General features: G+C 42.6%; 1 protein-coding gene across 1 annotated transcript in view; it reads left to right on the top strand.

The window, feature by feature from the left end:
- LOC122926726 overlaps window positions 1–27546 on the top strand; it is a 129380-nt gene that overhangs the window by 16895 nt on the left and 84939 nt on the right. The window contains exons 2-3 of the mRNA XM_044278199.1: window positions 12879–12987; window positions 13766–13840. Of these exons, the coding sequence (XP_044134134.1) occupies window positions 12888–12987; window positions 13766–13840 (175 nt within the window). The 5' untranslated portion in view covers window positions 12879–12887. The remainder of the gene's footprint in view (window positions 1–12878; window positions 12988–13765; window positions 13841–27546) is intronic.

Genomic DNA, 27546 nt, shown 5'->3' with positions numbered 1-27546 from the left:
GAGTCTTTAAGCACAGGAAATGTCCGCAAAAGTTTCAAAAGGTTTGGGGAGAGTGGTATTCTTCCTCGTTAACTTTGCAAAACTCCTACATGCATTCAGTGGTTGATAACCTAAGCTCGGTTGAAGTGCGCTGAGGCTAGCCTTTCATTACCGTCGAAGACTTGCTGTATTTATTTCTAGTCCTACTCTATATGGTCTATTGTAATCTAATTTGTATGCCCTGTACTTTATGTTTAAATCATGTGATGCTATTCCCCTGCATGGGAAATCCCTGTGCATTTACTATTTGATTCACCCCTGGAATGTTAATCTTTCATAAAACGAGTAAAAAAAAAAAAATAGAACATAAACCACAAAACAAAACAAAAAAATCCTTGCCTGTCAAGGCAGTAAATCAACAGTGAGTTTTTCTCACGTATTATAACACGGAAGATTAGGCTTTATACAAACAACAGGTCATGCACCTTTCAGGCATCTGACACTGAACAATTATTTCAGCCCTGTATTTATCCCCACAGTAATGAAACCAGCAGCTACACCTGGGTTTGCCCTAGGCTATGGGAAAGTGTTATACTGGAGTGGGGAGGGACTGGCACATCCCACAACCAACACCTACATACCATTCCATAAAACTACTGTGATGCAAGGCACCAATGAAACAGACCAGTGAGGGTGAAGTAAAAGGGGTTTATTAACAAAATAAACCATGTCCAGGTAAACTTCACTGGGCAAACAAAAAATGAACGAAATCCAGTAGTCCCGATCCGTGCATAAGTCTCTGTGCAACTTGCCAGGTAAACGGATGCGTCACGGAAAGTTCCGGGTCCTGGGTCCCACTGGAACGAAGGGAGTACCAGCAAACTTCAGTCAGTAGCTAGCAGTACTGATCTGCACCTGGATAAGGAATGATAAGAGTGGGCACTGACCGACCTGAGAGGCCACCTTTTATGTGCCTGCTAACAAATCCCAGGGCGCCAAGTGTCCACTCCCCATAGTTCATGATCCTGCCCCACACCTGTGTACAAGGCTTTGGTCGGTCATTAGTCAATTAGACCAATGCCGGCCCCCTAATCTGCTTTGAACTTGCGGCCAGGTGCTATTCCCTTCGTTGGTCGGCGAAGCGCATAAGAAGCGCGACCGTGCGACCGCGTGTGTTCCCTTGCAAACCCGGTTTCAAACGCAAATGCAGATGCACAATAGGCTCGTCGACATGGACACTGGAATGGAATCTGCAACAGACACCAGAGACAAGCTTGGCCGCAGCGTACTGCCACTAGCCCGGCCAAGCTGTCCCCAAAAGCCATGCGGTATTCCCCTCCGGCGCACATGCGAACGCATCCCCGCGTCAGTTCGCAAAGGGGTCGGAGCTGGTGTATCAATGGAGACACGAGTAACCTGTCCCCCAGCTCCACGAGGACCGCTTTTGGTCACACCGGAGTGCGAGACAGGTGAGGATCTTACTTTACCCCCCCCTTGAGGAGGCAGCTCAGAAGACTCAAAGCAACCTTTACCCAGATTATCCCCGTGGAAGGCTGCCACCAACTCATCCTCACGCACCTGATAAGCAGGTACCCAACATCTCTTCTCTGGACCAAAACCCTTCCAGTCTACCAAGTATTGGAGAGACCTCTGGACAAAACGAGAGTCCAAAATCCTGTTCACCTCGAACTCTGACACCCCTTGGACCTCCTACTGGGGTGAAGTCTGAATGAAGGTAGCGGAGTCGGCCGCCAATTTACGAAGTGATACATGAAAGGTATTCACTCCTCGAATCGACGGTGGAAGAGCAACCTTGTATGTAACTCGGATGATCTTCTGCATCACCAGGTAAGGACCAATGAATCGAGGACCCAACTTGGAAGATGGCTGACGTAGTGGAATGTTCTGGGTGGAGACCCACACCTGATCTCCCACCTTAAACTTTTGCCCTCCAGTGCGATGACGATCAGCAAATTTCTTCTGTTGCACTGCGGAGATTCCGGAGAACCGACGACCAAATGGGACGTCTATCCTCGAACCATTGATCCACCACCGGTGAATCAGTGGAGGGCCTGGCCAGAGAAGAGAGCCTTGGATCCCTGCCCCCACGCACCTGAATGGCGACATCTTAGTGGAAGCATGCTCAGAGTTGTTATAAGCCACCTCTGCGAAGGGTAGATGCGCGGCCCATTCCTCCTGGCAGTCTGACACAAAGCACCAGAGATATTGCTCCTGGTTAGTCCTTTCGGTCTGACCGTTGGTCTCTGGGTGAAAACCGGAAGAGAAAGACAAATTTATACCCAACCGGGAGCAGAAAGAACGCCAGAACCGAGAGAGAACTGCTCGAAGAATACTTGCAACCGTCTCACCATATATTTATTATTAGTTTTTTTTTTTATGCTTAACGCAAGATTTATTGAGAGCAAAAGAAAATCATAAATTACTGCTTAAACTGCTAAAAGTCGCAGGCAGAGTGGTACAGGAGAACTGCAGTATAAAGGAAGGCAATACCCTTAGAAGAGTAGTCATGAAATACAATTATCAATAATGTGCAAAACCCAAAAACGTTTTTTAAAGGGGTTATCCGAGTTTTTTTTTTTGTTCTTTCTATGTTCCTAACTAAGCAAATGTAACAGCTTTCCAATTCACTCACTTTATCTCCAGTGGCTGGTTTCTCAGATTTCACTGAGGGTCACTAGAGAGAGCATTGCACAAGAAGGTAGGGGGAAGATCCTGTGTGTATTAGCAGTGTCATTATACAGGTGGGACTTGTATTCCTACACATACAACATGTGTAGTGTCCCACTAGGTAGGAGTGGGCACTACACAAGGGTCAATTGGGTAATGTGTTACTTCTGCTCGCAAGGAACAGTGATATTATATTTAACTATGCATCTAAATGTATTTTCTGTGTGTTTTTACATTTGTAATGTTTCCCCTGTTAATGCTCAGCAGGCCTATTTGGGTGTAGTTAGACATCCTAGACACTAGAGGGAGATAGGGAGCCCCTAGTATAAATGTCCAGGCCCAGACAGGGAGGGGTTAGGTCATAGTCAGGAGTCTGTGGAGACAGAAGTGAGAAGGCATTATCCCAAGATATGCTGAGGGCCTCCTCCTGACATGCAGCTAGATAGTCCTGGTTTCTAGTTGCACCAGGAGGCTAGAAGGAGTACAGCCTGCCTGGAGACCAGAAATCCAGCAAACACAGATGAGACACCCCAGTAGTAGGAGTGGACCTCCTGGGAGAAACCTGCAGCCACCTTTCCAATCCAGCAGAGAATCCAGCTGAGAGGCAGAGGTACTGTAATATAGAGCAAGTGCCAATATTAGAGGAAGGAATTTATACCAAGGATTCAAGCCAGCAATTTGGCATCCGGGCCTTGGGATCCAGCCAGCTAGAATAGCTGAGGGGATAGAGCAGCATTGGACTGCAAAGCATTAACTGTATACCCTCCAAGTATCTTGCAAGATAGAAACCTGCCGTGCTGTGAAGTGTACCTGCTGTGCATTTATATTGTAAAGGACTGCATTATCAACTACTGCAATTGCTTGTATAAAGTTGGACTGTTTCCTGAAGTAAAGCATTGTTTGGTTTACCATCTGTGTACTCCGTTAATCCTCCTGCAAACTGGTGTGCCACCGTTACAGGTACTGGTGTCACGATTCTTAAAGGGACCTTACCTAAGGCACTCAAAATACCTGCAACATCCAGGGCACCTCACATACCATCAGGCCTGGTCCCCATTTACCAAGTGTGCCCCAGAGGAACTAGTGTCTACCTCTCCTTCACTGTCGCATGCCTGCCCAGGGTTCTCCTCAGAAAAGTGAGTAACCCTCGATTGCCCATAACCGTGACCTCACTATCGCTATACCCTGCAGGTCTGGCGTGCTGCACACGCTGCAGAGTCTCCCAGCAGGCAAACATGTCACTCAGGGCAGCTCTTGTATTCACTCCCTTAGCAGTGTCATTATACAGCTGGGACTTGTAGTCCTACACATACAACATGCTGCAGAGTCTCCCAGCAGGCAGACATGTCACTCAGGGCAGCTCTTGTATTCACTCCCTTAGCAGTGTCATTATACAGCTGGGACTTGTAGTCCTACACATACAACATGCTGCAGAGTCTCCCAGCAGGCAGACATGTCACTCAGGGCAGCTCTTGTATTCACTCCCTTAGCAGTGCAGGGGGAGGGGCAGAGATGGTTTTTATTGCATGTAAACAAAGGGCCAGAAAAGAACCAGGGAAATGAGGAAATATATATATATATATATATATATATATATATATATATATATTTTTTTTTTGCATAAAACTTGCTTAGCTCAGTGCTATATATATTTTTTTCATAACTTCTGTTGGCGACAAGCTCGTTCCGCTTGTGTAAGATGGGAGGACCCAATCTCTATTGGCTCTTGGTGGCCCCTACCTGCCTCTCCCAGATCCGTCTGTCAGCATCGATTGCCTGGGAGATGGCCATCTCCAATGAGACAGGCGTGGGTAGGGCTAAAAAAAATCCCGGACTACATCAGAAAGTCCCAGCTGGAAACGATGGCGGAGGGCTGCGTCACCACAGCTGGTGAAAGCTGCCCATCGCATGAATTCCGCAGCGTATTCTTCGGCAAGGCAGCGACCTTGCTGAATATGCTCGAGATGGTTCTCGGCAGTACGGGTACGATCTGGGTCGTCGTAGATAACGGCCATGGCCTCAAAGAAAGCTTCGACTGACAAATAGGCGGCGTGGTCCTGGGGCGAATTAAACACCCAACGTTGGGGATCTTCACACAGCAAGGACACTTTGATCCCAATCCTGTCTGATATTGCCAGAAGCTATCGGCCGTAACTGGAAATATAAAAGACAGGAGTCCCTGAAGTTTAGGAATTCCTGTCTATCTCCTGTGAAGGAGTCAGGCAGAGGAATCTTCGGCTCCACTTAGTGTCTTGCGATCGTGATGGGTAACGTGGAAGCTACTTGGAGCAGCTGCTGAACCTCCCCCATCACATTAGACAGTTGCTCCTGGATTTGAGCTGCAGCGACTGACGGCACATTCAGGCGTCGTTGGGTTAACAGATTAGCTGCTCCTGTTAACTCAGTTAGCTGCTGCTGGATTCTTTCCATGGCAACTGTTTGTTGGGCCCACTGTTCTATAATGCATGGCACCAACGAAACAGACCAGTGAGGGTGAAGTAAAAGCGGTTTATTAACAAAAAATACAAAGTCCAGGTAAACTTCACTGGGGAAACAAAAAATGAAGGAAAGCCAGGAGTAGTCCCGATCCGTGCATAAGTCTCTGTGCAACTTGCCAGGTAAACGGATGCGGCACGGAAAGTCCTGGGTCCTACTGGAATGGACAGAGTCCCAGCAAACTTCAGTCAGTAGCTAGCAGTACTGACCTGCACCTGGATAAGGAAGGATAACAGTGGGCACTGACTGACCTGGGAGACCACCTTTTATGTGCCTGCTAACAAATCCCAGGGCGCCAAGTGTCCACTCCCCATATCTCATGATCCTGCCCCACACCTGTGTAGAAGGCTTTGGTTGGTCATTAGTCAATTAGACCAATGCCGGCCCCCTAATCTGCTTTGAACTTGCGGCCAGGTGCTATTCCCTTCGCTGGTCGGCGAAGCGCATAAGAAGCTAGCACGGCCAAGCTGTCCCCGAAAGCCATGCAGTCTTCCCCTCCGGCGCACATGCGAACGCATCCCCGCGTCAGTTCGCAAAGGGGTCGGAGCTGGTGTATCAATGGAGACACGCGTAACCTGTCCCGCAGCTCCATGAGGACCCTTTTTGGTCACACCGGAGTGCGAGACAGGTGAGGATCTTACAACTACAGGCCCATAAAACACGTTTAAATCATACACTTTCAATCATTCCCAGAGAACCCCTTTTAACAAATTATCCTTCACAGTAACTGAAGTGATTGAAGATAACATTGCTGTATTCATGGTAAGGACCATGAAGACTCAATATACTGTACATGTCTCATGTTATGGATTTTTAGTGTTAAATAGGTTATCTGGAACTACAATATTGATAGCCATCAGATTGACGGGAGTCCGACTCCTGGCATACTCATCAATTTGCTAACAGAAGTTACTTCAGCGAGTACTGCTTCCCCTTCATTGTTTCCTATGTACAGCTCTATATATATATATATATATATATATATATATATATTATATATATATGGATAATAACACGTCTGTGCCCAGGGCTGGTTTTTAAGAAGTGGCAATTTGGGCACCTATTCAGTAGTGGGCCCGCCAAAGATGGGAACCCCAGGAGCAAACTGGTGGTGCATGGTGTTATTATATGGATCTATATTGCAGTATTATTTGAGATGTATTTAAATACTGCAAAGTTTTGAGGCTCTATAATGTGAACTGTGTATGGCAAAATTATCTTGGCACTATGTAGTGGTATTATGCGGGCTTCCATTATGAGCAAAAACATCTAATAACAGCAGTGAAGACCATCTTTTCTAATAGATGCAACCCTTACATCTGATACAAAGTGATGTTATTGTCTCATAAACTAGCTTAGGCAAGTGATGAGGATGGGTTATGATGAAAGCTTGTGGCAATCAATAAGGAAGGGGCCAAGTATCACGTGTGATCACTCTCCACCAAAGTGAATAATATTTATCATCATTCCCACTGACTCAGAGTGTCCATTTCTCTAGTAAAGGTAGTGATGGGCACGGGCCCATTCCTGGAATCCGAGGAACTCCCACATGCCTATGGCCAACATTTTATGACATGTCACAGGGATGTGCCATAAATATGATTTTAAATCAAGACAGGAGACTCCATTATGCTTTAAGATCTTTCTTTTTACTCCCAGCAGCAAATAGTTAACAACGTAAAACAGAAAAAATTATTTACAAGATATGTAAATCAGTGTTCAGGAACAGCCAATCAACAGGCAGCGTAGGTCATATAAGGTTTAACCCATCACAATAACGTCCTTCTTTCTTGCTGCTGACTCCCAGAAAGATATGTATTGATTTTTTTCCTCATGTGATTGTGGATATATTTATATATATATATATATATATATATATATATATATATATATCGTTTTTGACATTGTTGCATTTGGTTTGTGTATATTCATATATTCATTATATACACATTCATGGATATATGTATATATATATATATAGAGAGAGAGCGCTTATATTTTATATTGGACTCTCCTGTGGGTTTGATATATATATTCCTGTGCTCATCACGCTCTATTGGAGATTTGGTCAGTCGTGTTTTCGCTGAGATTTCTTTCCATTGCCCTCACCTCTTACCGTCGTCACTGTTTACTTTCGGTTTACCTCATCGCTCCGTTCCCTTCAGTGCGCACGTGCTAGCTCGTCCTCAGCCTGGGCGCTTTTTTTATCTCACATAAGTTTCTGTCAGACACACTCGGCATTCCTGTCAGTTTCACCGCTAGTCAACTGCTTCCAGCTTGGCTCCTCTACAGTTCTTTGCTGCCCCCTAGTGTTCTTACTAACACAATATCCTTCTACTTATGGTCTTATATGCATATTTCAGTTTTCATATATTTTCATTAGTATTGCTCAAATTAATACTTATCTATATTTTTATATGATGTTTTAATTTCATCACATTTTTCATTATTTTCCTTATCAATTATCTATATACTTTTCCTATACCATGTCCGCTGAGGATTGTAATAAAATACCTGGCACTCCAGGTTCAATAATTGTGGAGGAAGATTTCCTTCAAGCCATAGTCAATGATACAGTGGCAAAATCTGTAGAATGTGTGGTTCATTCCACCATGTCTTCACTACAAAATGTTATTGCACTATCTGTGGCCATGGCTATTACTAATGCACAAACCAATTTTGGTCTACGGATGAATCCACTTCCCGTTTAGCAGAAGGTATGAAATGGGGTAAAGCCACCCTTAAAAGACTCTTTTTTACCGATCCCACTCCTAAAAAAATTACAAAATTTACATGATACATGGGATCAGGATACGTCTAAAGCTTTTTCAAAAAGCACAATTACTGCTGCTAAAGCAGTCAACATTGAACCCTCCGCCCCTGAGGTTGTCAACATGAAGCGAGCTTCTAAGGCTTGGAGAGTTAAGCCAGATTCATATAACTCTTCCCCTTCTGAGTCCTCCTTAGATGACGCTGATAATTCTGACATTGACAATATGTCCCTCTATGAGGACGTTTCTGAGGGAGACAAAATTTTGGGAGCAGAAGAAAGTTCTTCATCCCTTATCTTAGATGGGTCGGGTGTCCCTTTCTTTGACCCAGGGATAATCAAACATCCTAGGTCAGAAGAATGAGTACCACAACCTCAAGTTTCCAAATTTGTTTCTTTATGACTCAAAAAACCATTAGACAAAACAGTGACAAATAAACTACGTTCAGAGTGCCCTAGACCCACACTTCCGCATAAAGTTGTGGATACTCCGGAAATAGATCCAACCCTTATAAAATATTTATCCAAATCTGGCAAAAAAAACAAAACAAAAAAGGAGTCGATGGTTCCTTCAGGTTGATCTAGGATAGACTATTGGACGTTGTCGGTCCATTAACAAAAAATTTAGATATAATCCAGTAGATTTATCAGTTCTCAAGGGCTGGTCTCAAAGGGCTATATGTTTATTGGGTAATAATTTATATATGCATGGAAAGAAAGAGTTGTATCCTCATGTGATTAGACCCACAACTAGTACACCTGGCCGCTGCAGACAATACCCTATCTTCAGAAGGTTTCCTTTTTGGATATTCCTTTGTGAAGGACATAAATAAATATGTAGGACTCTTTTCATCCCTAGATAAGGCCCAAACATCTTTACAACGTGTTTTCCAAGGCCGTGTATTTGGAAGGGCTGGGAAACGAAGTGGGCTGTGAATGAGGGTGGTTGGGTGTTACAGTGTGTGCTAGAAAAATGACCTTAGGGAGTCAGAACAGTGAATAACCAATCCAGACAGTCAGAAATCAATCAATCAAGCTTATTTACAGGAAAAGTGAAGAGAAAGTCTAGGAATTCACAGAAGAATCGTGTGTGTTGTGTACAATAGAGAGAAGCAGGGCAGCTGACAGACAGGGAGAGAGGCGACAGGACCTGTGGCTGTGCCTGCTATCAAAAGTGCAGGTGTACCTCAAAAGCAGCTACCTACAAGCAAATACTTTCATTTTGTTTCCCCATTTTTCCCAATTTTTTTTCCCTTTTGTGGGATCTAAAATATAATTAAGCGGTGTAGATACATACACTATATAAAAAGACACATATGAATATTGTTATCAAGACCATTTACTCCCTTCCTGACCAAGCCTAATTTAGCAAATTTGATATGTGTCACTTTATGTGGTAATAACTTTGGAACGCTTTTACTTATCCAAGCCATTCTGAGATTGTTTTCTCATGACACATTGTACTTCATGATAGTCATAAATTTAAGTCAATATTTTTCCCCTTTATTTTTGAAAAAATACCAAATTTACCCAAAAATTTGAAAAATTCGCAATTTTCTAAATTTCTATTTCTCTGCTCAATTTCTCTGCTTTTAAAACCTAAAGTGATACCTCATAAAACATTTATTACTTAACATTCCCCATATGTCTACTTTATTTTAGCATCATTTAGTAAATGTCATTTTATTTTTTTAGGACATTAGAAGGCTTAACATTTTAGAAGCAATTCACTTTTTCAGGACCAGTTCAGTTCTGAAGTCACTTTGTGGGCCTTACATAGTAGAAACCACCCATAAATGAGCCTATTTTAGAAACAACACCCCTCAAACTATTCAAAATTGGTTTTAGAAATGTTGTTAACCCTTTAGGTATTAAAGCAAAATTTCAAAATTTCACTTTTTTTTCAGATTTTCCAATTTAATCAATTTGTTCCTGGAACACATAAGGGGTTAACAATAAAACAAACCTCAATATTTATTACCTTGATTTTGCAGAAACACCCCATATGTGGTTGTATACAACTGTTTGGGCACACGGCAGAGCACAGAAGGCAAGGAGCGCCATATGGTTTTTGGAGGGCAGATTTTGCTGGAATGGTCTTTGGACACTATTTTGCATTTGAAGAGGCCCTGAGGTATCCCCACAGTGAAAACCCCCAAAAAGTGACCACATTTTGTAAACTACACCACCCAAGAAATTTTTAAGGGGTGTAGAGAAAACTTCACTCAACAGCTATTTCATAGAATTTTTTTATACTTGGGTGCTTTAGGCCCTAAAAGATAACAGGAGAATAACCCCCCCCCCCCCCCAATTTGCTACTCACTTTCTCCTGAATACAGTAACATCCCAATTGTGGTCATAAACTGTTATTTGGGGATACGCCAGGGCTCAGAAGGGAAGGAGCAGCATCTGGATTTTCTAACACTGAATTTTCTGTCATGGATTTTTAAGAGCAATAACTTTTTGAATTTTTTTGTTGAATGAGTTGCATAAGGGCTTATTTTGTGTTAAAAAAAACCCACAAAAAAACTGTGCCAAAAAAGCAGTTTTTGTCACCTTACATCACAAAAAGTGCAACAGAAATGCAAATTCAAATTTTAAGCTGCATTAATGCAATTCCTTTTAATTTGCATTATTGAAATAAATGGACTTTTGCACGATATTCTAATTTTTCGAGTTTCACCTGTATATTTATAATGTGATTACTGCTGCAATACCCACTGTGTGACAGCTATCTACCTGTGGGTGTTAAGTTGAAATAGAGCTTCACACCTTAATCTCCCATTTACATATTTTCAGTTTCCACACGATCAATATAATTTTTTATATAATTAAGCAGCATATAAACATACTTACTGCAGCAATACCTACAGTGTTGCAGCAATCTACCTGTGTGTGTTAAGTTGAAATTTAGCCTCAATCATCTATATAAGTTTTTTCAGTTTCCACACAGTTGCAATTCTTTTTTTTTTTGGGAGGGGTGCTTTTAATTTAATGAAGCAACAAATATACATGATAACTGCAGCAATACCCATGGTGTGGCAGCAATCTACCTGTGTGTGTTAAGTTGAAATTGAGTATCACGCCTCAATTGTCCATTTACGTATTTTCCGTTTTAACACGGTTGGAATTTACATTTTTTAAAGTAATTAAGCCAGCATATATAGGTGATTACTTCAAGACACAAGGTATAGCAACAATCTACCTGTGTGTATTAAAGGGGTTATCCCATGACTAATGTAAAAAATTAAAATTTGACATCATATAGTACATGCCAACCTCTTTCTAACAAAACAAGAACCAGCCTGTACTTCACATGGATCCACAGATCTCCCCATTTATTGTTCTGCTAGATTTATATCAAGCTGACAGCTCTGTTGCAGCTTAGGGGGGCATGTCCATGCTATTCTCTATCACAACTCAGGAGGCAGTTGGAGGATTAAACTGAGCATGTGCAGCCTTCTCAGTGAGCAGGACAAACAAATAAGAAAAAAAACAGCAGGTGGCGGTATACAGATACATTTTATTGAATAACTCAGTGGCTATACTAAATATTTAATTACATGCAATTGCAAAAATATTCAGATCCAGGTGCTGGTTTGAAAATCGTAGAATATTTTACGTGGGACAATCACTTTAATGAGAAATTCAGCATCAAGCTTCAGTCATCCATTTATGTATTTTCAGTTTTCACACGGTGACAATTTAAATGTTTTTTATCTGTGAGGGATAATTAGGCCTAAATCAGTTTCCCTGTATTTCTGTGTTTTTTATTTATGCATTATATCTTGTACTGTGATATTTGGTTCTGCTGTGGCTGTGTTTTGTGCTACAATATGGTATTGCTGGCTTTGACTTCTTGTGTTAGCCCCATTTTTTTTGTATTGGCCAAACCTTCTATCAATTTGGACCCGTCTACAGCACTGGAGTCAATTGACAGAGAAATGTTATAGATTACAATCTTAAAGGGAGTCTGTCACCACATTTTAGCATGTTAGACCGTTAAAATAGGGTTATGTGATCCACCCAGAACATAAAAACGGTACCTTTGTTGTAGAAAACTGACTTTTCTTTTTGCCGAAAATGAACTTATAAGATTATGTTCTGAGCCCTCTCAAGTGCCCAGGGCGGTCTCTCATTCCTCGGAGCCCCAGGCAGGCACCTCCTAAACGGCTCATAACCCCGCCCTCCGTGCGCCTCTGCCCGCCCGTTTACTCCCCTCCCCTGTCCTTTTCCACTGCTGCTGTGCAGTCCAAATCGTAGCGGGCGCATGCGCAGTAGGTATTGCGATGCCCTGCCAGGAGCGGGCATCGCATTGCGCACGCGCCCGCTACGATTTGGACCGCACAGCCGCAGTGGAAAAGGACAGGGGAGGGGAGTAAACGGGCGGGCAGAGGTGCACGGAGGGCGGGGTTATGAGCCGTTTAGGAGGTGCTGCCTGGGGCTCCGAGGATTGAGAGACCGCCCTGGGCACTTGAGAGGGCTCAGAACATAATCTTATAAGTTCATTTTCGGCAAAAAGAAAAGTCCGTTTTCTACAACAAAGGTACCGTTTTTATGTTCTGGGTGGATCACATAACCCTATTTTAACGGTCTAACATGCTAAAATGTGGTGACAGACTCCCTTTAAGTGATAAAGAATAGGCCGCCTGAGAAAATGGCAGGTGAAATGCATATAGAACATGTGTCTACAGTGAATAGTGGTAAATATCTGCTTCTAGTCCTCCTGAAGCTACTGTATAATTAAATCCTCCACCCTCTGCTAATCCTGTTCCAGTTGACACATCAAAGCTGGGCTGTTTTATGTGGATAGCAACAATAAAATCTGCAAATACTTATAAGACATCTTTTGAATAATATTGAAACAATATGTAATCTTGTGATGATACCTTCCCTTTAAGATGGTGTTTTTTCCAAAATTTTTATTAAATCATTTTTATTTCAGGCCTTTGGAATGGAGTTTGGCTGTAGATACATTTATGTAGATGATTCCAGAGGTGATAATAATGTGCAGCTAGAAAGCCACCTGTCTCCAGTACCAGTGTCCCAGAATGGTAGGTACAAGTAACATAACCTTCAACATTCAAGCTGGGGCTTCACTGTGAATGATGCAATGGTTCTGGTAACATTTCTGATTACCCTGACTGTCACACAACTCAATATTCACATCAATCATAAGATGTGGTTACAATCCTTGCAGTCAACTTCAGACTTCTTTCCCCAAGTCTGTGTGACTTTATTGGGACTTTTATCTAAGTAGAAAACAGTTTTTCCTGTTTCATCCATAATGCATTTCTTCACCACTCAACCATATGGTGTGCAGTCATCTAGAACTTGCCTATTCATGTGCAGTGGCACTTGACTTTTTACAATCCTTGATTGTATTTAGATTCCACTATTTGTTCACTGTGCAGAATTTTAACCCTGATGACATGTTGCCTCATATTTGTCTTTATTTCTAAAGGTGAGTTTATACGGGCTTGACGGGAAGGAAGCATTCCTTCCTGACAGTCAGCTGCTCGCTCACTGAAGGAAACCGCTGCATTTACATGCAGCGATCTCCTTGACAGTATGAGGACGAGGGATTGCTATAGCTATCCCTCGTCCTCATACAGAATCTGCTGCTCAGGAACGATGATTGTAGTGTCTGCACGAACAACAAGATAATCTGATGAACGCTTTGTTCATTTATCCGGTGATTGACGGCACATTTAGATGGCCAGATTATCGGGGACGAGCGTTTGCAGGAATGGTCATTCCCGATAATCTGGTCTATTATTGGTAAGTGTAAATCCATCTTTAGAGCTTTTTTTTTTTGATATACATTTGCAGATGCCGTCCTTAGCCCAAGTTTTTATGACCATTTCCATCCTGAAGAGAAACCCAGAAATGATGCAGAAGTTGATGGTAAGAACAATGGAAAACAAAAAGAGCAGAGGACCCCTTAGACCAGGGTTCCTCAACTCCAGTCCTCAGAGCCCATCTGCCGGTCATATTTTCAGAATTTCCTTAGTATTGAGCAGGTGATATAATTAGCGTCCATGCATCAGGAATTACCCCAGGTATTTATTCTGTGGGATATTCTCAAATCCTGAGCGGTAGGTGAGCCCTGAGGACCAGAGTCGAGGAACACTGCCTTCCGTGGTCTACAGTCTGTGGGCCCCTTGATCTTCCACATCTAATTTCTTGAATTGTAGAGGCTTTCAACGCACACATTTTGTGCTGATTTTTGTGGCTGAGTTTTTGCTATTCCTAGATGCTTTCACTTAAAACTAATAGCACTTACATTTCATATCTAGTAGATCAGAAATGAACTCCAATGTTAGTGTAAGTGTATATCCATTTTAGTGGGTCTTAACTGCAAATAAAAGTACAGTCACGGCCAAAAGTTTTAAGACTAAGGGCTCGTTCACACGACCGTTGCCCCTCCGTTGCCGTATTGCGGCCTGCATTTGCGGATCCGCAATACACGGGCACCGTTCCATGTGCATTCCACATCACGGATGCGTACTCATTCAGGGCTCATTCACACGACGGTTGCCCCTCCGTTGCCATATTGCGGCCCGCATACGCCGGGTCCGCAATACACGGGGCACAGGCCGTGTGCATTCTGCATCACGGATGTGGACCCATTCACTTGAATGGGTCCGCAAATCCGGAGATGCGGTGGGGAACAGAACGGAAGCATGAAACGGAAGCACTATGGAGTGCTTCCTGAGGTTCCGTGCCTCCGCACCGCAAAAAGATAGAACTTGCTCTATCTTTTTACGTAACGGACAGATCGCGGACCCATGCGGCTGGCCCACGGTCGGTGCCTGTGCATTGAGGACCGCAATTTGTGGTCCACAGCACGGGCACGGCGGGGCAACGGTCGTGTGAGCAAGCCCTCACTTCAATGGGTCTGCAAATACAGAGATGTGGAACGGTGTGGAACGGAATCAGGGAACGGAACACTACGGAAGCACTACGAAGTGGGGTTCTTTTCCATGCTTTGTACTTCCATTCCGCAAAAAGATGGAACTTGCTCTATCTTTTTGCGGAACGGAAGAATGCACATCCATTCAAGTTGAATGGGTTTGGATTCATCCCGGCGGCCGTACGGAGGTCCCCAATGCATGGAACGGCCCACCTAGGGCCGTGTGAATGAGCCGTTTTCAGAAACTTTGCTGCTTCAGTCTCTTTAGATCTATTTGTCAGATGAGAGGGCGGAGTTCCAGCGGCAGCAGGGCAGTGCACGCCGAGAGGCAGTCGGCCTAAAAGTATTGCATTTACGGAGCGGCAGTCCGGGGGCACATGTTAACTAGTGGCAGGACGGATCCACCAGGCTGTTCACTCGCCGGAACAGCCTGCCGGCGTCCCCTACCCCCAGTGTAAAACTAGCCTAAAAAAAGTGAAACTACAGATCTACAAACTACAACTCCATAGACAAAACTGCAAAAAGGTTATTTTTGTCAGTATTAAAGCACAAGTAAGCTATATAAATGTGGTATCGATGCAATCATACTTGTCCGGAGAAGGAAGGTAACTGTTCAGTTTTACCACATAGGGAATTCCGTAAAAACCATAAAACTGTGGCGGAATTGCATTTTTTAACAATTCCACCCCATTGTATGCAATAGTATATGGTGCCATTAAAAGCCCTTATACAGCTGTGTGAAAGGAAACATAAAAAAGCTATGAAAACTCAAAAACGGAAAATTGCAGGGTCCTGAAGGGGTTAACTGAAAGCATTGAGCATGTCAATAAACCAGTTTAATTCAGTGTATTTTATTGCATCAATGTACCAATGTTAATTCAGTGCATTTTATTGCATCAATGTGCTATTGTAAATTGTCAATACCAGTGTTCAGTGTGTTTGTGGAAAGGTATGTTTAACCCGTTATTGACCATATGGTCTAGGATGCCACCTTTTAACTGTGATGTCTAAGCTAGCACTAAATCAAAGGACTAAGATCTGTGCCATCAGCTACTGAAGTTAGCTGAGGGCTTGGAGTAATGATCAGAGACTGTAAGGAATGGTCTCTGATCATGTGATTGCTGTAATACACTGTATCACAGCGCTCACTGAAAAAGCCAGCAAGGAGCTGCTGACAGGAGGGTTTCTTTCTCCTCTCCTCTCACATAAGAGGAGAAAGAGTGCCTTCAATGCCCAGATCTGGTACCCCAGTGTTCAGATCAGCTCCCCAGTGTCTCCCCCCTCTGTAGCCCCCCTCCACACACATGCACACATAGTTACTGTCCATCACACCGTTGCTGAGCCTGTTTTACTTTGTACACCTCTTTTAAAAAAAAAGGTTTTATTTAAAGTGTTACATTCCTGCACAAAAGGTACCACTTCTATACCGATAATACTTATACTACCGTAACCATTTTTAAACCTCTTCATGCTGCAAACAGAGGGGCTTGTTAGGCAGTACACAGAAACGGAGTGAGATTACCACAACAACTGGTGTCTAAGTATTTGAAAAGAGGAACATTATTCACACTTGCAAGTGACCAGCTACTTGCAGTGAACTGGAAGGACAGGAAGGATGTCTACATTCTCACCACTGTGCATTCAGACACCACAGTGACAATTAGGGAGGGGGGGACTACTGCTGAAAAGTGTAAAGTGGTCTGTGTAATAGACTAGACTAAATTTATGGAAGGAGCAGATCTCTCTGACCAAGCGCCTAAAACCTACCTAATGAAGTGAAAAAACAGGGCCTGGTACAAAAACGTAGCCATTTATCTAATTCCGATTGGTTTGTTTTTGTTTAAAAATCCCAAAGAACGCTCAGCTTCCTCAAATTACAGAAGAAGGGAGTTGAGCATCTCCTGTTTGAATCCTCTGCCCCTGAACAGTCCTTTGAATCTGAGGATGTTCGAATGCTATCAGAACATTTCTTCTCCCTGTCCCTGCCACCCAGAAATATCCTTAAAAAAGATGCCAGGTTTGTAGCAAGCATAGAAGAAGGAGAGAAACCCACTTTTACTGCCTCAGTTGCCCATCACAACCAAGCCTTTATAAGTACCTCTGTCTTGAAATGTACAATAAAGTTTCCAATTATTCATTTTATTTAAACCAAATAGGGTAGGTGGGTCAGGAAGTCAACCTATTCTTATTTTCTGTTTAGGTTGTGGGCTTGCTAGAGAAGGAGGGGTCTTTTTAGGATGGGCAGTGGAACACCAGACAGTGAAAACTTTACTACTTTTAATATATTTTTTGTACAATTAATTCAAAAACTCGATCACTCACAAGTAGAGTTGAGCGGACACCTGGATGTTCGGGTTCGACGGGTTTGAGTTCGGGACCCGAACTTGACCCGAACACCATTAAAGTCAACGGGGAACTGAACTTTGGAGCACTAAAATGGCTCTAAAAAAGTAATGGAAAGGGCTAGAGGGCAAATGGCATCAAAATGTGGTTAAGAGCATGGCAAGTGCTCTGCAAACAAATGTGGATAGGGAAATGACTTAAAATAACATAAAATACATAAAAATTAAAAATAATAATCTTGATCTAGGAGGACAAGGTCATATGGAGTAGGAGGTAGAGGAGGCGGTAGATGTAGCGGTGTAGGTGGAGGTAGCCAACACTGTTTTTTGGTTTTAATTTAAAAAACTTTTTTTTGTTTAAATTAGGGTACACCCCAAAACATTGGGAAATATAACCTGTGATAATTCCCTCCAGCTGAGCTAAACAAACGTTCAAACAATACACTGGCTGCAGGGCAGGCCAGCACCTCCAAGGCGTAAAGGGCAAGCTCAGGCCATGTGCCCAATTTGGAGACCCAGAAGTTGAAGGGGGCAGACCCATCAGTCATTACGTGTAGGCGTGTGCACACATACTGCTCCACCATGTCGCACGTCCCCGTGATGTCCACGATCCAATTGGATATCTGCTATATCAACTTTTGATGTTCTTTTCTGTGCCTACCGTGGTGATCACGGTTAGCGGCGAATCAAGGTTCCGCGCCAGAGAGGGAGCGTGAGAAATGGATACCACATCCAAGGGAGGTCAATGGCTGCAATATGATCGAGCTGAAATGTGGGACAAGTTATTAAAGCGGAAGGATCGAATGAAAAGGCCAATTAAAAACGAATTTTAGAAATTTAAGTCCCTGTCACATATGCAGAACAGGGGTTTTTCATCAGCAAAAATGGGTTAATGTCCCCTACCAACGGAACAGACGATTTTTTAAAATTTCGGCCCCTGTCAACTATGTAGAGCAGGGGTTTATTCAAGGCAAAACTGTGTTCATGTCACCCACCAATTGAGCAGACGATTTTACAAAAATAAGGTCCCTGTCACCTATGCAGAGCAGGGGTTTGTATACGGCAAAATTGGTAAAATGTCACCTGACAATGTAACAGATGATTTTTTTTAAATTTAGGTCCCTGTCACCTATGCAGAGCAGCGGTTTGTTCACAGCAAAAATGGTAAAATGTCACCCAATAATGTAACAGAAGAATTAGTGAAATGTATTTCCTTGTCCACTAGGTAGAGCAGGGGTATTTCACAGTCAAAAATTGGTAAATGTCACCCAACTATGTAACAGAGAAATTAGTGAAATTGTATTAACCTGTCTACTAGGTATTTGTTCTGGCCTCACCATTCGTAGAGCCGCATTCGGCCCTACCAAATAACGTTGAACGTTCTGTCGCCTACTCGCACCTAAGTTCACTGAAAGTAAGGCAGTGTCGGTGTCATAAAGAGGAAAATTTTCTTGAGGTCACACAACAATGTGACAGGCAAATTTTATACAATTACTTCACGGTCCCAAAAAATGTTAATTTGTAAACCAACAATGTAACTGCAGTATTGACTGGTTGTATTTGACTGTGACAAATGCAGCAAAGGCCCCAAATGTAGGGTCTTGCAAATAATTGGTGTTTTTTTAAACCCAGAATATAACAACAGTATTTCAAGTTCATATTTGACTGTCACAAATGCAACAAAGGCCGCAAATGTATCATCTTGCCCTAAATGGGTGTTTTTTTTTTAAACAAGAATGTAACAGCAGTATCTAACACTTGTATTGGAATGTGACAAATGCAGCAAAGGCCTCAAATGTATTATCTTGCCCAAAATGGGTGTTCTTATAATACCAGAATATAACAGTGGTATATAACGCTTGTATTGGACTGTGACAAATGCAGCAAAGGCCCCAGCTGTATTATCTTGCCCAAAATGGGTGTTTTTTTAATACCAGAATATAACAGCACTATCTAACACTTGTATTTCACTGTGACAAATGCAGCAAAGGCCCCAGATGTAGGGCATTGCAAAAAATGGGTGTTTTTATAAAACCCAGAATATAATTGCAGTATATCAAGCTTGTATTTCACTGTGACAAATGTAGCAAAGGCCCCAGATGTAGGGTCTTGCAAAAAAATGGGTGTTTTTTTTATACCCAGAATATAATTGCAGTATTTCAAGCTTGTATTTCAATGTGACAAATATGCTTTGCTGGTGCACTCAACTTACATAAAATGGCTGCCAACACCAACCTAACTAACAGACGGATAAAAGTTATTTTTCTGTGTCACTGGGCGCTGTAGATCGCTGAGTTAACAAGAACTTCTAATAACTGATTCTTTCCTATTCTCTCCCTCACAGAAGCAGCATCCTATCCCTACACTAATAAGAGCAGAGTGACGTGCAGCGCTATGTGACAACTGCTTATATAGAGGCTGGGTCACATGCTGCACTGGGTTATCACAGCCATGCCTTTAGTAGGCATGGCTATGATGGCTTCTAATGGCACACAAGTCAAATGCTTGTTGATTGGCTGCAGCCGAACACCGAACCCAAACTTTTACTGAAAAGTTTGGGTTCTGGTCCGGGGTCCAAAAATCCTGTTCAGTACGAACCCTACTCACAAGCTAATTTTTTATTAACCCCTTAGTGACCACCCATACGTGTTTTTACGGCGGTCACGAAGGAGCCTTAGGCTGGGCCGCCGCTTTTTATGGTGGCCCAGTCTAAGCGCTTCACGAGTCCCCTGTGCAGCGGGGAGCGGGGGCCTGGCTCTCACATAAGAGCCTCGGCCCTTCTCTAACAGCCCAGACAGGCAGGAGTGCCGATCCAGGTAGTTTAACACTTTACATGCTGCGGGCAATGGCACCTGCCGCATGTAAAGTGCTGACAGAGGGAGCAGACTCCCTCTCTCTCCTATTGGAACTCAGCAAATGCGATCGCGGGGTGCCGATGTGTGAAGGCTGGCTGGGGTCTCGTGTAGGCCCCAGACCAGCCTTGAGTAATTTCCATCAAGCTCTCTGGAGCAGCCTGCTGGTCAATGTCAGAATAGCACTTAAATGCAATGCACTATAGGGATAATGCATTGCATTTTAAAATCAATCAAAAAGCTGTCTGTTATAATTTACACTATTTTCCAATGAAAAGAATTACAAAAAAAAAATCTCCCCCATATGTTTGGTATTGTCGCGTCCGTAACAACTTGGACTACATAAATATTAGAATTGCTAATTTATTCTTAGTTGCCACCGAAAAAACTTAATAACAAGCAATCAAAAAACGCCATTTACTCCAAAATGATACCAATGAAAAATACAAGCCGTCCCGCAAAAATCAAGCCCTCACACAACTCAACAGAAAGAAAAATAAAAAAGTTATAGGTCTTGGGACGCGGCAATGCAAAAACATTTTTTGTTTTATAAAAAAGGGTTTTTATTGCAAAAAAGTGGTAAAACGTAAAAAAAAACTATATGTATTTGGTATCATTGTAATTGTACTGACCAAAAGAATAAAGATATTGTGTTATTCATACCAAAAAATGAACACTGTAACATTTATAACGTAAAAACGCAGTGGCAGTATTGCTGTTTTTCCTCATCTCCCTCCCAGAAAGAGTTAATAAAAGTTAATCAGAAAGTTATGTGTACCTTAAAATGGAGCCATTAAAAACTACAACTTGTCCCGCACAAAACAAGCCCTAAAAGCTATATAGATGGAAAAGTAAAAAAGTTATAGCTCTTGGAACGCGATGATGAAAAAAGGAAGAAAAACACTTGGTCAGTAAGGCCCAAAACAGGCCACTAAGGGGTTAAGGCAGTTTACTGCACATAAGCCCACGCCTGCCTATTTCAGAATGTGGACCTCCACACATGTTCTTTGCAAAAAATAAATAAATCAGCCTGGGCAACCAGTAAGACCTATTCTACCCCAGTATTTTAGGAGTTATGTGAATTATGCATTTTAGTGACAATTTCCAGGTCCCACTGAAAAAACCCAGGTTATGATTGCCCAAATAAACTGATGACATTGATTACCCCTCTGAAGAGCTTTATTAAGGATTTGTTTTTGGTGGACATCGTACACCGGACAATATGTCTAGAAATACTGACAGAATTTTGCGGATTAGTGATCTATTACTGTTCTTACAGATGGTTCCAGACACTGTCCTTTTATATATTCTGTAGGTAATTGGTTGTTTGTGTGCATAGCTGTTTACATGAGTGCACCATAACAGGTCCCTGCCCGGCAAGATGGAGAGATTGATGGTGCTAAAGAGATGTACGACCCTACAGGTATAGCCCTACAGGTTTCTTTCATCTTGTGAACAAACTCGAATTTGTCACAGATACATTTCCTCCATTTTCATGGACATATTGCCCTTCACTACAGTACAGTTATTTTCCCTATTTTATGTCAGACCAGAATGCAGATAACAATGTATCATGTTTCTAAGACAGTAACAGTGGTGCACTCAGCATGCACACCTTTTTAAAAGTAAATAATTTTGGGGGATTTTCTATTGTACAGGCTGCTCGATGCCTCCACAAGTGTGCATTGGGACCTGAAACAATTTCAATTTCTTTTCTGTTCTGAGAGCCACTGGCTGCTCCTTTTGGTTTAGGGCCTGTTGTCTGTCAAGACATAAGACTAGGGCCACAAAACATTTTGACAGGTACTTCATTTCATGTGCTCTGTAAAAAAAAACACTGTCTTTAAATTCAACATGTGTGAAAAATTTGCTTCACCTGCTTAGTATTAATTTCTTTAAAAAAAAAACTGGAGGTTAAAATTACTTATTACACCCCTAAATAAATAACTTAAGGGGTATAGTTTTCAAAATGGGGTCATTTTTGGGAGGTTGATCTTACAAAAATCTTGACACATGTAAAAACATTTAGAAAAACAAACATTCTTCACCTGCTTAGTATTAATTTGTTTCTCACAGTACCCCTAGATGAATACCTTAAAGGGGTTGTCTAACTTCAGTAAGTGGCATTTATCATGTAGAGAAAGTTAACTTACTAATGTATTGTGATTGTACAGTCGTGGCCAAAAGTTTTAAAAATGACACAAATATTAGTTTTCACAAAGTTTGCTGCTAAACTGCTTTTAGATCTTTGTTTCAATTGTTTCTGTGATGTAGTGAAATATAATTACACGCACTTCATACGTTTCAAAGGCTTTTATCGACAATTACATGACATTTATGCAAAGAGTCAGTATTTGCAGTGTTGGCCCTTCTTTTTCAGGACCTCTGCAATTCGACTGGGCATGCTCTCAATCAACTTCTGGGCCAATTCCTGATTGATAGATAGCAACCCATTCTTTCATAATCACTTCTTGGAGTTTGTCCGAATTAGTGGGTTTTTGTTTGTCCACCCGCCTCTTGAGGATTGACCACAAGTTCTCAACGGGATTAAGATCTGGGGAGTTTCCAGGCCATGGACCCAAAATGTCAACGTTTTGGTCCCCGAGCCACTTAGTTATACACTTTTGCCTTATGGCACGGAGCTCCATCGTGCTGGAAAATGTATTGTTCTTCACCAAACTGTTGTTGGATTATTGGAAGAAGTTGCTGTTGGAGGGTGTTTTGGTCCCATTCTTTATTCATGGCTGTGTTTTTGGGCAAAATTGTGAGTGAGCCCACTCCCTTGGATGAGAAGCAACCCCACACATGAATGGTCTCAGGATGCTTTACTGTTGGCATGACACAGGACTGATGGTAGCGCTCACCTTTTCTTCTCCGGACAAGCCTTTTTCCTGATGTCCCAAACAATCGGAAAGAGGCTTCATCGGAGAATATGACTTTGCCCCAGTCCTCAGCAGTCCATTCACCATATTTTCTGCAGAAGATCAATCTGTCCCTGATGTTTTTTTTGGAGAGAAGTCGCTTCTTTGCTGCCCTTCTTGACACCAGGCCATCTTCCAAAAGTCTTCGCCTCACTGGGTGTGCAGATGTGCTCACACCTGCCTGCTGCCATTCCTGAGTAAGCTCTGCACTGGTGGCACTCCGATCCTGCAGCTGAATCCTCTTTAGGAGATGATCCTGGCGCTTGCTGGACTTTCTTGGACGCCCTGAAGCCTTCTTAACAAGAATTGAACCTCTTTCCTAGAAGTTCTTCATGATCCTATAAATTGTTGATTGAGGTGCAATCTTAGTAGCCACAATATCCTTGCCTGTGCAGCCATTTTTATGCAACGCAATGTTGGGTGCACGCGTTTCTTTGCAGGTCATCATGGTTAACAATGGAAGAACAATGATTTCAAGCATCACCCTATTTTTAACAGGTCAAGTCTGCCATATTAACCCAATCAGCCTGACATAATGATCTTCAGCCTTGTGCTCGTCAACATTCTCACCTGAGTTAACAAGACGATTACTGAAATGATCTCAGCAGGTCCTTTAATGACAGCAATGAAATGCAGTGGAAAGTTTTTTTGCGGGATTAAGTTCATTTTCATGGCAAAGAAGGACTATGCAATTCATCTGATCACTCTTCATAACATTATGGAGTATATGCAAATTGCTATTATAAAAACTTAAGCAGCAACTTTTCCAATTTCCAATATTTATGTAATTGACCACGACTGTAGATGTTGGCCATCTTATCTTTTGCCAGCATCACGCTGGCCAAGGCAATTATGTCAACACGCGCAGCGTAAGATTTTGCGCGGTATCTTCAATCACGCTCAAATTGGATAAGGTGAGTATTATTATTTTTTCTTTTTCACCGATTAACTCCTGAAAGCCCTATTTTTTTATCTCACATGCCGTGATCAGCGATGCGCTCGCTAATGTGGGGATTTGCTCTGGTAGGCAGGTTAGCGGACGCAGTATTGAGGCAATCACAAAGTCTTTAGCTTAAATAGTTCAGTGTTTATTCACACAAAAGGCAAAACAAAATAACAGTTCGCAGTATTGGTGTATGTTCACACCATGGAAAGTCCACAGAAGACAGACGTTCACCTGGTTAGCAGTTTTTCATCAGCCATCCACTGCAGGCTTTAGGGGGCCTGTTTTCCAGCAATGCGGCTCTCAGCCCTTTAGCACGGCACAACTAATGCAGATCCCAAAACCACAGCTTCTCCACAGCTTCACTGTGAAGTGGAGGATAATCCACACAGCTGAGACTGCTGGCTGGGTTTTTATATCCCAAACCAATACCCGGCCTAGAACATGGGGAGAAGCCACCCACCCTGCACTTTGGCTGCTCCCAGTAAGAGCCGGCCCGTATCGGCTCTACAGCCATACTAAATAACAAGTGTCAGTCAGCACTAACTGCCTCTGAGTGGGCTCTTACCTCACCGAGGCCAGGAATCTCGGTGACACATACCTTCTGTCAATGACGGAACCCTTGTGCCTTCCCACACTACTCACAAAGAAATGCACTTTCTTTGTGAAATTCGGCAAAGCCGCTGAATTGAAGTTTACGAAACTTTGCTCATCTATAGTTGTTAGCTAACATTTTACAATGATTTTGAGGAGATCGAATATCTGTACGATGGATCTGGAGATAGGTTCCTGTGTGGAGGATCTGGCGGTCTATTGTAATTTTTTATTGTGTTGTTGCTGTAATAGCCACTGTACTCATTCCTTCTTAAAGTGCATGACTATACTGTGAGCATTTGATTTAGGTACAGATTGCATTGAGGGTTGATGGTACATGAATCTGCTGTCTTGTTTGACTTAGGCTGCATGGTCAGCTGAGGCTAATTGTTGTGTGACAGGATTCTGCTAGAGCTCATTATCAGCGGTTGACTGTGCTCCTGAACCTGAATGTAGGCTGTCATCTGACTTAGCATGTTGTAGTACATGTCTGAAGTATGCAGACAGTTGTCAAGATGGCCAAAATATGCCTCTGAGTCTGTCACCTGGGGGATTAATTGCTTTGTCTAAAGCAGGGGTGCACAACTTGCGGCCCATGGGCTGCACGCAGCCCCAGAGCCATGGAGCGCCGCACGGCGCTGGATTACAGCTCCTGCCCCTGCACTGTAGCATGAGCATATCTGCCCCAGCTGTAAATGACAGCGAGGGTGCCGAGGAGAAGGCAGAAGAGGTTTATCAGCGTTTATGCCTTCTCCTCAAGGAGCGCTATGCAGGTGCACCCGGTTGATCACGTGATTACTGGATGTCATAGGGGCAGAGGAGCTTAGAACTGCAGGGTCAGTAATCCCTGATCAGCTCTGCCTTGGTACAAAGCCCCCACAGGAGCTTTACAAAATGTAAAAAAAAATTGAAAGAAAGAAAAAAAAAAAAAAAAAGTGCTAAAGAAAAAAAGTCAGTGTCGCCCATTAGGTCTTTTAAAGTGTGTGGCAAAAATATATTAAAAAAATAAAATAAAATAATTTCAATAACAAATTTAAATAAATAAGTAAAAGAAAAAAGAAAAAGGAAAAATGCTAAATAATATCGTCCACTGGCAAAAGGCAGCTTTACAAATCATCTCCAGAGGAAGGTGTCCCCTCAGCGAAATAAGTGGAAATGGCCCAATTGAATGGGCCTTCACAAACTCTGGAGGATCTAAAGCCTGGGAGACAAAGATTCTCTGATGGCCTCCTTAATCCAGCGACCAATCGACGCCTTGGACGCCTTGCGGCCTTTAGACTTATCGGCAAACAGGATAAAGATATTCTCATCTATCCTGAACTCATTGGATCTATCCACATAGATCTGGAGGCATCTCGAGATATCCAACGGATACCAATCACACGGAGACGGTTACAACAGTCTTCCTATCTGCGTGGCATGCCGGTGGACGCCAGGCTGATAGTTAAGGCAAGAAGCTTTCAGGATACAAGCCCCAGACCAGCGTCCCAGAGTCAACAGAGAACACAACAGTCTTCGTCTTTTTCCCTGTGACACAAACTGGCCAAATGTGTCCAGGTTTTTGCCTTCTTCTGGATCACAATTTTTCTCTGCAGGGATTTTGTTTTAATAAATGATTTTGAAATGGATAACCGTGTTTATGTTTATTTCTCTATGTGATAAGGAGCCCAAATAAAAGTATCCTGCTGTTTTCCCCTATGACCACTTACACTGAAGTAAGCTATGACTTTCATTTTGAGTGTCATCTAAGAATTTTCAGGACAGTTGGAGGACTTTGAATTCGGGTTGAGTTTATTCATCCAGAATGGAATTTTCTGACCAGTTAGGTAGAATCGGACCTGCTATAGATAGACGGCCTATCTTGTAGCGTGTATTATATATCTTATTGTGTGAGTTGTATTCCATATTCTTCTGATCCTTCTATATTTGATAAAGGATGACTTTCGGCTCCGCTGTATCTGGGAGGCTGTGTGGTGATAGCAACATCTATTTTTTGATCCAATACAATTATGCTAATACCAGATGTTGGGTCAACTGGGCCATTGTGGTATTGTTTAATAAAGTAAGCACCAATCTTCACACAAGCAAATCACTTAATCCCATTGAAATGAATGAAGGTCTAGAGATAAAGTCTCTACTCACAGCATGAGGTGGACAGGCTGTAGGTCTACATTGGAATATGAGTAAATATACATATTAGGGCTCATGTACACGGTCGTGTTTTATTCTCTGTAAATGGCGGATACGCTAAAAGCCGGATCCCAGCCGAAATCATGGCACCATTTATTTTTTTACTTCTGTAGAAATTTCCAATCCTTGTTTACAAAACGGACAAGAATAGGACATGTTCTACCGTTCTACAGTTATTGGAGTGACTGTGAACACATTTGTGTGATCCTCTGAGGTGGAAGCAGGTAGACACTGACCCTGTTTTAGCCCATGACTAATGTAAAAAAATCAAATCAGACATCATATAGTACATGACAACCTCTTTCTAACAAAGCTAGAACCAGCCCTGTACCTCACATGGATCCAGAGATCTCCCCATTCAATGCTCTGCTAGATGGATATCAAGAAGGCAGCTCAAAGGAAGTGTCTTTTCTGCTGCAGCTAAGGGGGCATGCCCATGCTCTCCCTATCCCAGCTCAGGAGCCAGTTGAAGGATGAAACTGAGAATGTGCGGCCATCTCAGGGAGCAGGTCAAAGAAATAAGAAACAAGCATACAGCAGGTGGCGCTACACAGATACATTTTATTGTACCAGTGGAGTGGTACACACTCCATAGGATGGCAGGAGTAACGGGGGTTCAACCTCTTAGCATACTCGAGAAACATTAGGTTTTTATGGTCAGTGACAACAGTTACCCGATGCCTTGCCCCCTATAAAAAATGCCTCCACTCCTCAAATGCCCATTTAATAGCCAGCAGCTCCCTATTCCCTATGTCGTAGTTTCTCTCCGTGGGAGAGAATTTCCTGGAGAAGAAGGCACACAGTCTCAGGTTAGTGAGGCTAGCAGGACCTTGTGAAAGGACTGCTCCTGCACCG

Source organism: Bufo gargarizans, chromosome 2 (assembly GCF_014858855.1).
Source record: "Bufo gargarizans isolate SCDJY-AF-19 chromosome 2, ASM1485885v1, whole genome shotgun sequence".
Lineage (NCBI taxonomy): Eukaryota > Metazoa > Chordata > Amphibia > Anura > Bufonidae > Bufo > Bufo gargarizans.
The sequence above is the reverse complement of the archived record's forward strand: the minus strand, read 5'-3'. Positions and strand labels throughout refer to the sequence as shown.